We start from the raw sequence: 16,729 nt of genomic DNA on the forward strand, positions 1-16,729 counted from the left end.
ATGTTCTACTTTCTTATCTACCTAGCTTTGCTTCTTTTTTGACCCTCTTGAATTCCTTCGACTTTTTGGCTGCTATTGTATCTCTTTTTGACCTATCTCGGAGACCTATTAACTGTCTTAGAGACCATTGAACCTACCTTGGAGTCTTTAGCTAATCTAAGTTCCTTTGAGTCTTCTTGGACTTCAGATCTATTTTTGCAATTATAGCCCGGTGAGTTTCACTTTCGTTATCTTCAATTAATCACCATATTGATGAAATCATAGGCAGCATCTCTGGGATATTTCGTTGCCGGTCGGGAACATCCCGCTACTATTCTGGGTACAGGTTGAGCGAATCAACGAGTGCGCCAATTGCCACTGGATCAATATATTTTCGCGATGTACCTTCAACGACTTAATCCGAACTCTTATTGAGTACCGCGATCAGAAGGGGTTTGTTCCGGACATTTGGGCTCCTGATGATTACGCCGTTGACGTCTACAAAATGTTCATTGTCTCTACTGCAAATTCCTCTAAGGATTCTTCGTTGATGCAAGCTATCGGAAAGGTTCTTAGCCTACGCCGTTCGTTAACTAAGCTTGCCGTGACTAGTGCGTGGCGGCTATACAGCATTATCATATATTAAATACCCTTGAAGAGGGTCTAATCGATTATTATCAACCAGGCATGATATTCCAACAAGATAATGCCAATATTCATACAGCACAGGGCACTCAACAATGGTTTGAAACACATGGAGTCGAGGTTATGGAATGGCCTCCACATTCGCCAGATATGGCCCCAATTGAGCCTATATAGGGGCTCTTTGAGCGACAGGTCTTCCGTATACAACCAGATCTCGATTTATTTAACCAATTGAAGCTTGCTCAGGCAGAGCTTAGAGTGCTTTTAAAGACTACATGTAGATGGTAGCAAATACCGCAGCATACAATCGACAGCTTGATTTACTCAATACTGCCTTGACTCGTAGTAGTGGGGGCTGCCCGGGGTTATCATACTAACCACTATCATTTAATTAATAAAAATTATAGAGTATAATATATGATTGTTTGATTTGGTGGGGTGCGTGATTGATAATTTGATTGAGTAAAGACTTTTGGAGCCCCATGTATGTTTTGCTCACGTCGAGGACGGCGGAGTCTTGTATGCGGGGATTGTTACAAATTACACAACTCCCCATGTTTAGAGTAAAGCCCCTTCATATTGTTGATCAAAGTAAAATAGTGCGTTTGCCCTGTATCAGGATTAGGCCGAAACTGAGAAGAATATCGGTTCAAATGATTGGCCTTTGCATTATAATCTGCATTGCAAGGTCGCTTGGGGAATTAAACGATCAGCAAGATATTGAAATAGCATTCATTGATATTCAACTATTGAAGTATCCAACAGCAAGTTTCTCTTCAGAATATCGAGCAAAGAAATACCACGAGAGGGAAGCTGCAAAGCGGAAAGACTCAAGCTTCGCCCTCGAAAGAATCACCTAAGCTTTCAAATCATTCAAGCTACGTTCCAATGCATCTCGAAGATTCATTGCACCGGAACGTTCGGTGGCAACCTGAGGGGACTCCTGGGCAAGAGAGATGAGCTCATCATCCGCATATGAACTGACGGTCGTGGGGTTGAAGGCTTCGTTCAATTTCGCCAGAATGTGTCGCTCGATGACCAGCCGGCAGACATTGTCGACAAATGTCCTGCATGCTATCTAGAGTCCAGTCAGTAAGCAATCATCAATTAGTAACAATGTAGTGGTGTGAGCTGACCTTGTAGTAAGCATTCAAGTCCGTTTCAGCGTCCAGACACACCTGCTCTTTCATATCAACTACTACTTGCCCCTGAACTGTCGAAATCAATCTCATTTTTTTGGTTTCTGGATCACCGGTCGTATTCTTATAGCTTTCGAGAGCATTGCCCACGGATGCTTTGAGCAGTTCATCGGAGCGGTCCTGTCGAGATTTCTGGATGGCATCGGTGTAATAGCGGTTGTACGTGATTGGATGCCGACCTTCGTCTTCGATCAACTTTTCAAGTTCAAGCATTCCGGCCTTGATATTTTTTTCTAACGCTTTGTTGACGATCTGATGAACCTTGGCCCGGACTTTATGATCCTTGATTGTTTGTTGTAGTACGGCTCCCAGAAATCGGGAAACCAACTGCGAAGTCTCGCGGACATGCTCTTTAGCAATCTGGGGCCATCGCGACGACTGATCATGAAACAATTTCGCGACCAGCCCATGATTGTAGGTTCCGGGGAGCTCTTGACCTCTCGTTTTTTGGTAAATCTAGACTGAGTCAGTGATACAAATTATTTACATGGGGACAGTCGATCTCACTTCTCGTATCTATTTGAGCATTTTCCCGCGCGTCAGTTGCATTTGACCGGTCTCTTTCTCTTTCGCACTTTGGGGAATTATCGTATCTGTAACAATTCTTTTTGCGCCACTCTCACTCATATAGTCCGAGAACTTCTCATTTTCCACGTGCACCGCAGCACGGAGACGGAAATACAAATCCTGGTTACCTGCCTCGAAGAAGCTGCTATAATGTAGGTCGTAGGCTCCATCAACACCAGATTGGACAAGATTGCAGTAGTCCGTACTGGCTCTTGTCAGGAATGTCCGAATCTGATTGGCAGTTTTACGCTCACTTCCGAGATCAACAAGAACTTGGTTAGTCTGCTGTAGCAGTTCATGTACTTCTTCGCGGACCTTCACCAACTCTGTCTCAATGTGAGTGTCAAGAAGTTCCTGTAAAAATGATTTCAAATTCTCGATGCCGATTCGAGAAGGATCCAAGCCTTGTTTACTCCATGGCTCCTTGGAAAAGAAATCTACTTCCACTTTGCGACGTTCCTCGCCGGTCATTCCAGCAGCGAGATCACTTGGGGCCGGGTTTTTAAGAAGGAAAAATCCCAGAGCCAGCTTGGTCTTGTCACAATTCTTTGCTAGCCTTGCAACTCGTGGCTCCGTTCCCTTGTTGATAAGATCGGGCTTTGTGATGATTCCAACTGTTCTTTCGCCGGCCTTATCGAAAAATCGAGCACGTTGAATAATGGCTTGCGTGTCCACGTCGCTGCTTGCTGGTACAACAGCAAGGATTATGGTTCGGGAATTTTGCAGGTATGAGTCCACCAGACTTGCAACTAGGTTCACATCATCTTCATTTTCTGAGACTGAGATCAGCCCAGGAACATCCACAATAGTCAGGTGGACGCCAGTATTGCCAACAAGTTCAAGCCGAAGAACATCCGAGGCAAACGTTGGCCCAGATCCAGCCTCAGCAGATAGCCCCATCAGGTCTCCCGCTTTCCTGATGATGCTGGGCAGCTCCTCAAAGCTCTTGAACCGGTGATTGAGGCTTTTGAGTTTGTCTCTTGTCTCGTCATCTCTGGAGTGATGGGGGATAATTGTGGCGGTGAACTTCGTTTCGTTGGGCTCATGACGAAGGATGATTTCGGTTGCAAATCGAGTGCAAAGGCCATCTTGTCTTGGAAACGGGATCCCGGTGATACCCTCAAGGACAGAGCTTTTACCAGCTGATTGGTCACCACATACCACTAGTTGGGGCAGTGAAATGTATTCACTGATTCCGTATCCCCGGATTCGGTCAATAAGGTTCAAACGAGAGGATGTCTTTTTTGAGCGGAGCGGAACATTTTTTTCAACATGTGTGGATTTCAGTGCAGCATTATCATCATCTATTGATTCAGACATGGTGCAGGGAACCTAGTAGGTTGGAAGATGATGAATCGGGTGCTGGTCAGATATTGAGGAAAGAGTTGAAGGGAGCAGGAGGATTTCAAGTGAACTAACTAACATCCAAAGTAGTGAGAAAGAATTGGTGGTGAGAGAAATAGAACTGGGGGAGTATATCTGGGGGAAGATAGTTGGTGGAAAGCCACTCTAGATGCGTTGGAAGCCTGTCGGATAGTTGAAGAAGTCAAGAGGATGAAGAGTGAGGAAAAGTCTTTTATAGAAATGTCACCGGCAAATTCCTATAAACGTATCCCGCCTTGAAGCATACGTACTTGCCCTTTTTGGACTTTAACAGTTCCCTCGATCGTTGGGTCTGTCAAGATGTTCAGCCTGCTCCTTGTTGGATCTGTATTAGCATATCATCACCGTATATTTCTCTCCACAGGCATGCATGACTTACTTGCTAGGCTTCTCGGCCGTCGGGGGGTTGCGTTTTTGAAAGGTTAGAGAAGTGAAAGGAGGAGAGTGGTATGCGCGGTATGTAAGAGGTCCAGATTCCAGAAGGTCTGAGGTTTCAAATTGGGATTGGGACCCTTGGATCTCAAGCACTTGAGTACTCTTTTCGTTTGAAGTAACATTCAAATTTGAAGAAAATATATTACACTAGTATTGATGAATGTGCCACAGATGCAACACTGCGTTTTTGCCTCAAGTGCTTGCAGTGCGTCCCAATCTGTTATTCATCCATTTTGAAGAAACATATTAGATGGACTCGGTCAGCTTCCTCAGCTGTCAATAGGAAAACTTTATATATTACGAACATGGATAAAGAGAGATTGCACAAGGACGGAACTTCATTGTTATACAAATGATAGGGGTATATTGCAGTGCATCATAGCACATGCTCATGTCGAGTCATGAAAGCATAAAAAATATAAAAATAATAAACCAAAAACAATGACACCACAATCACGCAAGGTGATCAGAGGCCCAGCTTCTCATACCAGGCATTAACTGAGAGCCGAGATTTATTTTTCATAAGGCTCAGGGGAGAAAACCTTGCGCAGGCGGAAGTGTGAGAGGTCGCGGATAACCTGGGCAGTCTGCTTCATGTTCTGCTTTACAATAACAGATGTAGGCTGTGAGAAGAGCTCATCGATTTCCTCGAGAGACTTGTTCTTAGTCTCAGGCATGAAGACAATCTGGTAGAACCAGCCAAGCACGGCAATACCACCGTAGAAACCGAGGGTCAGACCGATTCGGCTCATGGAGTCCATCATGCGGGTGAAGTTGTAGGTCACGATGAAGGAGCACAGGAAGAGGTTGGCGTCGGCGGTGGTCATTCCGTATGAACGGAGGTATGTGGGGAAAACCTCAGAGGGAATGACCCAGGTCAGACAGGCGTAAGAGCCGAAGAAGCCCATGTAAAGGATGATACCGGTCAAGTAGACACCCTGAGCCGCAGCGGGGTACTTCTCATAGTCGATGGTGTAGCCCACGCCGACGAGAACAAGACCAATGAAGAAGCCGGGCAGCATGGCGTTAGCCCAGTAGCGACGGCCGAAGCGCTCCATGTACAGGACAGCAGGGATGGCGCCGAACATGAGCGAAGCACCACCGACGAGAGACATGAAGACGGAGGTCTTCTCGTCGAAGCCGATGGCCTCCATCAGAGTCGACATGTAGTACATGACGGCGTTGACACCGGTGAACTGGCCAAGGAAGATCATGATGTTGGCGTAGACGATGGCGCGGCGGGCACGGGGGTTGGTGAAGAAATCCATCCAGGGATACTTCTTTGTCTGGGCCTGCTCCTCGGCCTCTTGCTGGACGGCCTGGCGCATACCCAGGAACTCGTCCTTGGCTGCGTAGTCGTTGAAGCCACGGATGCGCTTCCAGACTCCGTAGGCCTCGATCTCGTGGCCCTTGTGCATCAGGTAACGGGGGCTTTCTGGGAGGAACAGCATGCCGACGAAAAGGATGGTGGAGAAGACGAGGGAAGATCCAAGAATGTAGCGCCAGGAACCGTCAACGCCGATGAAGATGGCGGCGACGGCGTATCCGAGGACTTCACCAAGGGCGATGTTCAATTGGTAGAGCGAGACGAGGTTACCACGGATTTTGCTGGGAACTAGATTGCGCCGGTAGATTAGTATAAGGTGGCTTTAGAAATAATGAAACCAAAAGGAATTCTTACCGGACTCCGCAACGTAGACGGGGACGGTACCGCCCTCCAGACCAACACCGGCACCCAAAATCATACGACCAGCAAACATCATACCAAAGTTGATGGCACCAGCCTCCAGGCCTGCACCAATTGTGTATAGAATGCAAGAAACAATGATAGACATGCGACGACCAAGGTACTCGTTTGCCGGGGAGAGCAAAAGAGCACCAGCGACAGCACCGAGCGGCATGCCACCGTTCACCAAACTAGCCTCGCTTGAACTCAAGTTGAGAGCCGTGGGGAGGGACAAGTTTGCACCACTGATGAGGGACTGATCCAGACCGGAAAGGAGACCACCCATGGAAGCGAAAGCCACCAGCATGTAGGTATAGACAGCTGGGTTTGAGAACGTCACCTCGAGCTTAGACTTCGGCAATGTTTGCAACTGCTCCTCGAGCTGTTGCAGTTCAGCGTCCATAGCCGCCTCGGTGATCTCTTGGTCGACCTTCTCGGTCACATGGTCCATCTCAAGGGCGATGGGAGCCTCCTTGTGCATGTCCGAAGGGGCCTCAACATCCTTGACGTCCGACATCTTGAAAAAGACAAGCCTTTCTAGGGTAAAGGATGTATAAACTAAATGTATAAAAAACTAAACCTGGCGTCTTGGCCGGGTCCCACTCAGTGGGAATATATGAATAGAATAGAACAGGAAGGGAGAAGAAAGCACGTGCGTACAAAAGAATTGAATAAAGGGGGGCACAGCAAGTATTTGAAGTCCTTCAGTCTCAGACCAACATCAACCCCCATGCACCGGAAATACACTTTGGCGACCACTGACGCACGAGTGAAAAACAAAAAAGCAAAGGTGGGGAAAAACCAACTTACGGAGAAACTGAAAGTCTAAAAACACGGCTAAGGATCCGTCCCGTGTCTCCCATTCGTCTCTTCAGTACTCCGTACTAGTGTACATGTACTCCAAGTTTTGTCGGCTGTGGAGAAAAACGGGATCCGGGGGGCCACGAGAAGCCAGGAGGGGAAATCGACATTTGAACTCACCGGGCGCACAAACATGGTCAAGACCGCCCGAATGAGTATCCATCTGCGTGCTTGACAGGGATAGGAGAATGTGGAGAGAGGGGGAAAAACAAGCCGGGGAATTCGATCATCGGTCGTCTGAACGAATCGCAGCCCGGGGAAGCTCAACACAGTACAAGTTCCAAGGTCGCATTCCCAAAGCATAACGCTGCGTGGCGATTTTTGCCCTGATCCTAACAAACAACCGCTGATCGATGCCAACACCCTTGTACACACACCTCCACTTTATCGGCATCGTAGTTCTGGAAAATTCCCGGCTTCCCGTTTCTTTGTGCAGAAATCGGCCTGCCAAGTGGAGTATTTCCTTGCTTACGGGTGAAGACAAAGCCGATATGTCCCGAGACGAGGTCGGCGAGATCAGCTTTGCCGATGGATGGGGGTGCATGGGGGTTGAAAAAGTAGGCACGTCACATGGGAAGAGAAATCTCGGAGAGTCTCCGGGCTGCAGGGTGTTAACGGGAACGATTCATATTCATTACGCAGACTCAGTTTGCCAAAAGGTAACTTACTCCGTAAAGATTGAGGTTCCCCACGGAGACTCCATTACGTGTCGGCGACATCTCGGCGAAATGGATCTCCACTTAGCGCACACACCACACAGGTACTGCCGGCCCGGGGAGACAAAACTCGGGGTGAAGTGGAGAACATGGGAACCAGATCCCGAGATGTTCCCGGGTTGTTTTCTTAAATAAACGGGACTGGGCTGACGGGATCTTTGGTCTGGAGCTTCCTTTTTTACGCCCCATGACGGTTTGGACCGGGATTTTCCCTCCCTTCAAGCCGAGGGCGTTATTCGCTGGTTAAGAGCAAGGGGGCGTGGGGTTGGTGGCTTGGCTTAGCGTATCCAAGGCTTGAGATTTAGCCTATATACTGGATTTCCTTTGTCAATTTTTGCCTTCAGTGAAACACACGATCCAGCGAGATATTTTCGCGTCTGTCATTTTTGATTATTGACGACCAGTGGCCTGTCCTCATTCCTATATTCTACTTATTCAATCACTTATTATTCCCTTGCTTGTTACCTCGAGATGTATGCTGTGGCTGTGGCAGTAAATATTGAATAAAGTTGAGTACTTTAATGGCCCAAATGCCATGATCCTAATTCGTCCACCAATTTTAAGCTATTATCATCCATGTAAATCTGTTAGGAAAAATTCAGGCTAAACTTCAGCCATAGGCTACGAAAAGAGCATTGAAAGCACACATGTGCATACATCAATAAGATTCTGCATCTTCTGCATCTCTCATATAGCAAGAACTCCGCATCAATTGATACTTTGCATCGCAGCAATTGTTCAGAAAGCCATCGTTCTTCAATCCATCACATGTGCAAGTCATGTACATCAATACACAAGGCAATGGTAGAGAAATCCTAATAATATAGTTCCTTCTTAAGTCCATTAAAAATCATATAACCTCTTTTTCTGCTAAAGAAGGGCTGACAGAAGAAAAAGGTGCGTCCCGATTAGGCTTAACACATTATATAACCCGTGTTAGCATAAGAGTGACCTGTGCTGAGATTAAAGCCCACTTTACTAGGGCAATGCAGGTCGATCATCAGCAAGCTATGTAACAAAGCAAGAATGAAACATTTGAAGAACATCCACCATCATCAATTGAAACCGTCAGAAAAATGCCATAGTCGTGCTCCAAGCTCACATAGAGCACTTTCATCGAGTATCACACTCTCAACTGGAGCAGACGAACTTTCCTCACCAGTGAATATGGTGACTGGAATTCGTATTTCATCTCCATGCGAATCCGAAGATTTTTTGAACCGTACAAGCTGGTCAGGATCCTCACGTATAATTTTCACCGACTCGGTCATAACTGCGTTGAGTGGAACAAGTCTACCACAAGAAGAATAAAGTATGACGAGAAGAGCAAAAGTCGGAAGACGGAAAGGGGGGTTTGGCTTCAGAATAAGAGTTGGAGTGGGTTCAATGCGGAGGCTTGATAGTATATCAGCACGCAAAGCATGGATAGGGTATGAAATGAAAGCTATGACATGAGTCACTTCGATTCAAACGTTGTATACTGGGAGGAGGTTCTGTTCTGGGTCTGACTGGGAATATTTCGCGTCAATTCTGTTCTCTCTTTTTCCCCCTTTCTTCTTCACCTCTCCCACTTTTCATTTTTCTCCTCTCTCACCCCGGTTTTTGATTCCTTCACATTGCAGTCAATCACCATTCAGTCTTTCACGCCTCCGTTCCTCAGGCTTGCCACTTGGCTTGTAAACAGGACGTGACGCGTGATCTTGATATTTGTGAAACTTCACAACCACACTTTTCACGCCCAATCTGACGAGATGGTCAATCATCGGCTGCCCATCAAGACCGAAATCAACCCTATCGCCACCGATACAAGACCGCCCGAACCATTCAATGAGCCGCCCCCGCGACAGGCACCGGTATCGGTTGTCCCACAAAATGCATATCAGGAATACGTGGCTGGCCACAGTCGTCTCGCGAAACATCCGTACGATCGAGATGTTTTGATACGGGCAGAAGACATGGATTACAATACACCCACTCCGTTCAAGCAAGTTGATCCGGTTCCATCGCATCCCAGTCACTCATCTGATGTAGAAGGATATAGTGCAACTGATACCCGGCCATCGCCTGAGATGCAATCATCTCTCAACCAGGTGCATACCCCAATGAACCTTTCACCACAAGTCAGTCTACAGCAGCCACCTCATCTTCAAGATGACTCCCTCACTGACAATCAACGTCTGTCATTCTTTCGATGGGAGGACGCCCTTCAGGGGATGAATCAAGCCGCAGTTGACTTGAATAATCTTCTCGAGACTGAAGCCAACTCAATGGAGCTTACAATGCAAGCCCACAACAACAACAACAACAACAACAACAACAACAACAACAACAACAACAACAACAACAACAACAACAACAACAACAACCCACTCATGCTTAAGGAAATCCGATACTGGAAGACGAAAACAAAGTTGCATCTAGAGCACAGTATGCTAGAGATCAACTATTGTGTAAGGCATTTCCGACAGCTGGAAGAGCAATTGGAAATCGATGAAGCGCAAATGAAAAGAATCTCAGAGGGTCGCAAGCAGTGAAAAGTCGGATGGTGAATTGTGCATGCTCATAGTGAATTCTACCGAATTCAAGCGGCTTGAGCACTATTAAGCAACGGATTTCTTTTTTCGGATCTACGTGTTAGAGGGCCTTGTATCAGTAGCGTGGGAATAAGTCCTGCTACCTTTAGCTATTCCTCCTCGATCATCAATCTTTCTTGCATTTCATTTTGTGTGCTACGTATTAGTTCCCATTCCATTTTATACAGTGCTGTGTACTGGAATCATGGATCGCAGTGTATACTATATCTAGTATGGCGGCCGATAGAGGCCACCCTCACGACACATCCCAATTTCAATTTCTAAATTCACCGTCCTGTTTCGCCCCCGTATTGAATTTATCACGTTACACGAATAGGAATATCTGAAGGGATTGATTTGATCTAAATACGGGTCACTTTTAGAATACACTTAAGAATAGACTTGAGAATAGACTTGACAAGGGACTTGAGAATGGGCTATATGACTAGTAGGATCCCTGCCTCTCTTCAACTCTTGCTAGTTGTTGTGATAATTTACTTGGAGAAAGAGAAGTAATAGCTGAATGAAGTGAGGCTTTCTATGCGATTCGGGCACATGATTTGCAGCTGGGTAGTTATGAAAAAAATGGCGCTGACTAAGAGGCACATTACATAAATATAAAATCACGTGACCCTTCATATATCTGTGGCTACAGTACAGTTCAACGATTCAACATACAATGCAGCGCTGCATTCTACAATGAATCCCTGCGCTTCCTTCTATATTGAATCTCTGAACTGCATTCTATATAGAATACCGCACTTCCTTCTATATAGAATACAAGGTCCCACGACCCAAGACCACGTCAACCCCGCGAACCTATGTACCAACCCATGGCAGGACCATCAGGACACCCAATTCCAATGCCATCGCTTATTGACACGGACACTCCAGAGACTCCCTCGCGCCAAGCACCAGCTGCCCATGGCAGCGACTCAATGCCTATGCATGAAGAAGACTCCACTGGTTCAATGGGGACTGGAGAGGCTGGAAAGAAACCGAAGCCTCGGACACGGTCCCGGAAGCGAAATCGTGGTTATGAACTTAGTAATTGACAATTACAAGACACTGTCACTCTGATATTATGTGCTAACATATATCCCCTTGGAAGCCATGGACGAAGAGCTGTGTAAGAGCCCCTGCGACAAGTCAATTGAAGAACTGGAAGGCCCTTCAGATAGGGATTTCCTTGACCTGATCAAAGAGATCGAGAACTCTGAACAATCGTGCTGGTACACTCATCACAGGGACCGGGTTCAAAGTCAACCATTCGGAGACCACGGAAGGAGCACAAAAAGCGAACCCGGGGGTTCTAATTGACGGACTTAAAATAACAAAGCAAAAAAAAGTTAAATTGTTTTTAAAATTTTCAACAAAAAAACTGCATAACTTGATGGCTTCCAAATATCTACTACTGCTTAATGAGTAACGTTTGAAATTAGATGTTAGTTTTCTATCAATTGATGTACAAATTACACTGATGTTGAAAAGGTGTATGGAATACTGCGCTTCCTTCTATATTGAATCCTTGTCACTTGAACTGCATTCTATATTAAATTCCTGCACTTACACTTATAAGGGGGGAGGTCTTCTAGGGGGAACCCCCAGGAACAGAAGTCTGAATTTACTTCACTTTGTTCAGCACCCTTAATCAATGGCAGCCTTGGGCCATCACAAGGTATTTTACCTTCTATACTACTTTACAGCGAAAATTGTGTTTGTTATTGGTAGAATCCTAAGGCTAGTCTGTAACGTAAAAATAGGGGCTTAAGGCCCCGATGACCGCTATTCGGCTGCTTCCAAAGGGGGAGGTGTCTATTGCTACCAGGCGCCATGAGCGTGGAATCGAATCCTCGCCTAACCGCTCCCCCATGAGTGAGTTTTCGGTGTCGCTGCCGCCGCTCGTCGCCTCTGTTTAGGGAAAGGCGCTTTGTGCAGCTCAGGACACCACCATATCATATCCTGTTGACCATCATCAGATTCCTATCGCCCATAACCATTGTCTAGTTCTCCCGTTCGCTCGACGTACTGTCTTGCTCTGGGGACGACTCCCCCCGGGCGTTGGGGGGTGATCGGCAACCTCTTCCTGTCGGGGTGTGCGCATGCACTCAGGGCCTCGCAGAATGCGAATTTCCTGGGGGAGTTGGCCCCATTTGGCTTTGAATTTGTTGTCATTAAACCTTATCCCTTTATATCGGTGAGCCATGCTCGCCAGTCGTTCTATCATGATCTGACGCCAAATCTGGCCTCGGAAGAGTGTGGCAGCAGCACCGGCTAGGTACTTTACCTTTCAAATGTTTTGGGCTGCCGCCTTTCCTCCCTCCACTGTCATTCACTTCCTTCTCATTACTTCCCTTCTCTTTTCTTCCCTCCATCCCTTAAGCATTCTGTTCCGCCGTCTGCAGGGTCTACTACCTGTATTTGTGTTGACAATTAAAATGTTTCCCTCAACCCCAGATACACCGACGATGGCAGATACTCTACAGCATCATTGGCCATGGACTGGCCATCGGTTCGATGATTTCATATCAAACAAGAAGGCAGACTACATGGGCCTATTGGCTCAAGCAACAGGAGAATTGCTTGAGGCAGGTGATGCATGTCATCACCGCCAACAAGAATTGGGGATGTTTGATGGGTGTGTCCGAGTCCCTGGTCTCAAGAACTGCGCAAATTGCCACATAGGTGGCCGTCATCTGCGATGCAGCCTTGAAAGCGGCATCCGATCAAGCAAGACTTCTGTTGGTGCAACAGTACCAGCATCAACAAACTTGACCATCCTGGAGCAAAATTACGAAAGGGCAAAATTGGAGCAAGCAGATCTCCTCAGGATTCTCGAGCAGAATCAGAGTGTGGTGGATCACACTCAGATTGTCCTTGAGCAAGCACTGGAGATACTTGCAACAACGCATCGCTTGCTAGACCAGAAAACCAAGGAGGTGAACGCCTTGGATGATGGAGTGAAGAATGAGCTGAATGAGCAGGATAATCCTACTTAGGCTCATATGGCTTATGTAGTTGTTTGATTCAGTTGATACCTTGCTGTGTTACTAGTTCGAGAGCCTTTTACCTTGTACCCTTTGAGAGGGAATGACAGGCACCCATATAAGAGAGGTTTGATCGGTGGCTCTACCTAAATGTATAAATACCTGGTCCTTCTCCTGCTTTTTCTCTTTCTTTCTTTCTTTCTTTCCTCTCCGTCCTTGCTGTACTCTCTGTCACCACAGTCCTCTCTTTCTTTTCCTCTCTGTCCTCTTTATCCTCTCTGGCTGCTTCTTTCTCCAGTTTCTGCACATCATTGCAAAAACTTTTGACATTCAACCACGGTCATAATGGCTGACCAGTAAGTCTTACTTCCAATTTATCTAAATGAACGTCACACTGATGGTGCCACAGACCTACACATGGGAGAAGTGCCTCCCTTCCGAATGCACGGCCTTTTACGACCCCGACCCGTCCCCCTCCCCTTGATGAAGCAACTACCACACCGCCAGCAACAGCAGACGATGGCACTCCAGTTACCACGCCGGCAGCAACTGAAGATGGTGGCCCTGGCCCCTCATCACAGCTCCCGTTCAACACGGCCTCAACGTAAGATTTATGCTTTTGCTGAGGTGTGATTGAAGCTTAATGCTAACTTAAGATGGATAGCCGCCCAACGGTATATGACCGTGAGAACCGGGTTGTGGGGCTGCCACTTTCGCTTCCTGAACTACTCACTGGCGCGGAGAATATGCCCGCCAGTGAGTGGTGTAATTTCACCATGAAGGCACCATTCCAGTTTTCAATCGCTTTAACCAACAAGAAGCTGAAGGGGTCAATTCTGCAATCACTGCTGGCGAGGCCCGGCTTGAACGAGCCTGTCATCCGGCCCGGATGGAGGGGCGACTGGGACGCCGGAAAGTTCTATGCGAAAGTGAATTCGCAACTGTCCAATGTGGAAGCCTTGGTGATGTATTGCACTGGCAAAGTCATTACTGACCCCGAGCACATGTGCACCATGTGCAGTGCTGGAAAAGGACCCTTCTCCTTCTGCGTGACAGCAGAAGGAATTGAAGAATGCGCGAGCTGCCACTGGGATGGGCAAGCGGCCAGATGCTCATTCAATAGCAATCCCTTGCCCAGAAAGTCCCGGCGAAATTCAAAGGTTTACACGGCCGAGGAGTTCCAAGCACTGGAGCAGGATATTGAGGAGATTCGGGTTTTGGAGGAGAACGCAAGAGCAACTCAAATCAAGTTGCGAAAGCTCTTGGAGGAACATCTCCATAATTCCCTAAAAGCTGATGACATCAACCCTCAGTATGAGGACCGCGAGCTCGGTGGGGACAGCATGGCGACCCTGATGGCGCAATACCATAATGAACTCGCAGTGAAGTGGCTACGTCTTGATAGAAAGAACGCCCTGGAGAGCATCGAAGTCTCTGACCAAGCCGCGGAGGAGGTCTTTGAAGTGATTACTCGGCTAAAGAAAATCATTTCCAATCTTTGAAACCGCGTTATTAGTTGGATTTTCTGTTCGAAAGCGAGGCTGATTACTCTAGAGTGATTTAGGTTGGTCGGGATAGAAGGATGTATTATGGTGGCCGATAGAGGCCACCCAAGGGTCAGACTCACATCCCAATTTCAATTTCGAACTCCACTGCCCTGTTTCCCGCCCGTATCGTATTTATCACATACAGGAATATCTTAAGGGACTTTATCTAAGTACGGGTCACTTTTAGAATAGACTTCAGAATAGACTTCAGAATAAACTTGAGAAGGGATTTGAGAAGGGACTTAAGAATAGTTTTAAGAAGGGACTTAAGAAGGGACTTGAGAATAGACTTGAAGGAGCAACTAATCATACTAGTACAAGGTATTATTGGTCCACAGCAAGAAGTCATAAAAAAAAAAAAAAAAAAAAAGACAAGCAAAATAATCAGGTGTTCTCAGTACTCTCCCCTTACTCAAGCCAAATAATCATAGCCAGAGACCGCATAAAGGCTGCCAGGGCTGGTGGGCTTGTTCCCACCACTTGTGTCACTTCCCCAGGAACTCTGGTATTTTGAAGTGCCGTGGAGACAGGTCCTGTCACCACATCTGATGTTGCCCACATCTGCGGGACCCGTTCATGTACATTTGATGTCGTGCGACCGGACCAAAAAGTTGTGATTGTCACCCAATCCGCACCTGTTGGTTCGAGGCAATTCAGCCTTCTGAAATCAACATCCTTGAACACCAAAATAACACCCTGAGGGCCCGCATAGCCAAGGGCATATTCGAGGCTAGGGGTTGTATAAAACCCCGGACCAAATTCATTGTTCATGTTTGAACGCGTCAGTGCTGGTGTGAAAAACGCCATCAGGCTTTGCAGCATGACTCGGGAAAGACCCTGGAAAAGAAGACCTCTTCCAAGTGATGAGGCAAACTGGTTCTCAATCTCCGAAGCGATCTTTGTCAATTTTTGGGTTGGAACTTTTGGCCAATGGTGGTTCGGGCCATGGAAATTTTCGGTGGGAGGTTTTGGGACCGAGTGCATGGAATGACATCAGATAGGCAATGCTGTCTCATTGTTTCAGTCACACTTGGCGGGATAACATTGTACACAGTCATAGGACTTGTAACCGAGTTTGGGATGATCTGCCGTCCTGAAAAAGGCGTCACATAATCAGGGGTGTTGTTGTATATCTCCGCATATACAAAGCTAGGGATTTTCCCCAAATGATATAGGCTTTCGAAAAGCCATGCAAGAGATCCTCCGTGAGGAATGTAACAAATCTCATCGGTTAGGGTATATCCAGGGTCGTCGATCAAGACTTGGAGTTCTGGTTTCCCGGCTAACCAGAACATGGATGAGAGGTCCCCAACCAGCCAAGTGGTTTTCTCAATCCCAGGATAAAGCCAATCAGCAAGGTCCTCGGGAACATCACCAGGATACCCAGTGTCATTGCTCCATATTGGCCGGTAGCCAGCCGGCTCCAGGCTTTCAAGGCCATTGACCATATCGGCCATTTTGATTTGAGAGCAGACTGGTGAGAACAAAACTGATGGGGAGGCATTGGTTGAAGGAAAAGAGCGATTTGAGATGATCCTGAGGTTGTGGAAGGAGAGGTGTTTGATTTTGATGGTGACGAGAGTGATGTATCTAGCAGGGAGTTTTTGGGGAATCTGTCCCGGCTGCAGGTCTGGTACGTACGCCGCCCCGGCTCCTTTTGCTTGGGCTGGTGTCGGAGGTTGAAACTCTCCCCAATCTGGCAAAGGAATGTGAATGGGCTGTTTCTGTATCTCTCGTGGTCGGCGATTGTGTAGCCAATGCATTGCATGACAATGGCCTCCGCATTAAAAAGTAGGTAAGCGGGGACAATTGGAGAAGTCTGTACTAGTATGTTGACCGGTAGTGGTTGCAGAACTGGTGATCAGCGGCAGTGAAGTGCAATTGGAGCCTGGAGGAGTCCGTATGTTGATCGCTCGTCAGATCTAGATTTCTAATGCGTAAAGTTTCTTTCCTTCTTCCTTCCTTCTGCCAGACCTCTCTTTATTTATGTAGAGAATATCACCGCTTTGTGATTTCCTTCTTTCCTGCTAAATAATTATCTCAAGTACGAAGTTTATATGTGCACTATACTCTTCTCCAAGTACTGAGTAGGTTCTCATATCGGATACTGG

General features: G+C 46.9%; 9 protein-coding genes across 9 annotated transcripts; 6 read left to right on the top strand and 3 right to left on the bottom strand.

Annotated features, from left to right (window-relative positions):
- Positions 1–484: 484 nt before the first annotated feature.
- N7466_003213 (uncharacterized protein) lies at positions 485–798 on the top strand (the record flags this gene model as incomplete). The annotated part of the gene is made up of 2 exons (XM_057162610.1): positions 485–590; positions 638–798. The coding sequence occupies 2 exons, from the start codon at positions 485–487 to the stop codon at positions 796–798; spliced, it is 267 nt and encodes an 88-aa protein (XP_057023725.1).
- A 682-nt stretch (positions 799–1,480) lies between these two features.
- Positions 1,481–3,710, bottom strand: N7466_003214 (dynamin family protein; the record flags this gene model as incomplete). The annotated part of the gene is made up of 3 exons (XM_057162611.1): positions 1,481–1,702; positions 1,761–2,279; positions 2,484–3,710. 3 exons carry the CDS (start codon positions 3,708–3,710, stop codon positions 1,481–1,483), a joined length of 1,968 nt encoding a protein of 655 aa, XP_057023726.1.
- Positions 3,711–4,720: 1,010 nt separating this feature from the next.
- Positions 4,721–6,451, bottom strand: N7466_003215 (putative MFS sugar transporter; the record flags this gene model as incomplete). Its single annotated transcript, XM_057162612.1, has 2 exons — positions 4,721–5,823; positions 5,890–6,451. 2 exons carry the CDS (start codon positions 6,449–6,451, stop codon positions 4,721–4,723), a joined length of 1,665 nt encoding a protein of 554 aa, XP_057023727.1.
- A 2,811-nt stretch (positions 6,452–9,262) lies between these two features.
- On the top strand, positions 9,263–10,045 carry N7466_003216 (putative C6 finger domain protein; the record flags this gene model as incomplete). The annotated part of the gene is made up of 1 exon (XM_057162613.1): positions 9,263–10,045. One exon carries the CDS (start codon positions 9,263–9,265, stop codon positions 10,043–10,045), a length of 783 nt encoding a protein of 260 aa, XP_057023728.1.
- Positions 10,046–10,917: 872 nt separating this feature from the next.
- N7466_003217 (uncharacterized protein) lies at positions 10,918–11,139 on the top strand (the record flags this gene model as incomplete). The annotated part of the gene is made up of 1 exon (XM_057162614.1): positions 10,918–11,139. One exon carries the CDS (start codon positions 10,918–10,920, stop codon positions 11,137–11,139), a length of 222 nt encoding a protein of 73 aa, XP_057023729.1.
- Positions 11,140–12,552: 1,413 nt separating this feature from the next.
- Positions 12,553–13,083, top strand: N7466_003218 (DUF3716 domain-containing protein; the record flags this gene model as incomplete). Its single annotated transcript, XM_057162615.1, has 1 exon — positions 12,553–13,083. The coding sequence occupies one exon, from the start codon at positions 12,553–12,555 to the stop codon at positions 13,081–13,083; it is 531 nt and encodes a 176-aa protein (XP_057023730.1).
- A 333-nt stretch (positions 13,084–13,416) lies between these two features.
- Positions 13,417–13,679, top strand: N7466_003219 (uncharacterized protein; the record flags this gene model as incomplete). The annotated part of the gene is made up of 2 exons (XM_057162616.1): positions 13,417–13,427; positions 13,481–13,679. The coding sequence occupies 2 exons, from the start codon at positions 13,417–13,419 to the stop codon at positions 13,677–13,679; spliced, it is 210 nt and encodes a 69-aa protein (XP_057023731.1).
- A 48-nt stretch (positions 13,680–13,727) lies between these two features.
- N7466_003220 (DUF3716 domain-containing protein) lies at positions 13,728–14,573 on the top strand (the record flags this gene model as incomplete). Its single annotated transcript, XM_057162617.1, has 1 exon — positions 13,728–14,573. The coding sequence occupies one exon, from the start codon at positions 13,728–13,730 to the stop codon at positions 14,571–14,573; it is 846 nt and encodes a 281-aa protein (XP_057023732.1).
- A 453-nt stretch (positions 14,574–15,026) lies between these two features.
- N7466_003221 (uncharacterized protein) lies at positions 15,027–16,075 on the bottom strand (the record flags this gene model as incomplete). Its single annotated transcript, XM_057162618.1, has 2 exons — positions 15,027–15,515; positions 15,647–16,075. 2 exons carry the CDS (start codon positions 16,073–16,075, stop codon positions 15,027–15,029), a joined length of 918 nt encoding a protein of 305 aa, XP_057023733.1.
- Between the last annotated feature and the right edge of the window lie 654 nt (positions 16,076–16,729).

The sequence above is a fragment of the Penicillium verhagenii genome, assembly GCF_028828195.1.
Source record: "Penicillium verhagenii strain IBT 33310 chromosome Unknown utg000004l_segment0_segment0, whole genome shotgun sequence".
Lineage (NCBI taxonomy): Eukaryota > Fungi > Ascomycota > Eurotiomycetes > Eurotiales > Aspergillaceae > Penicillium > Penicillium verhagenii.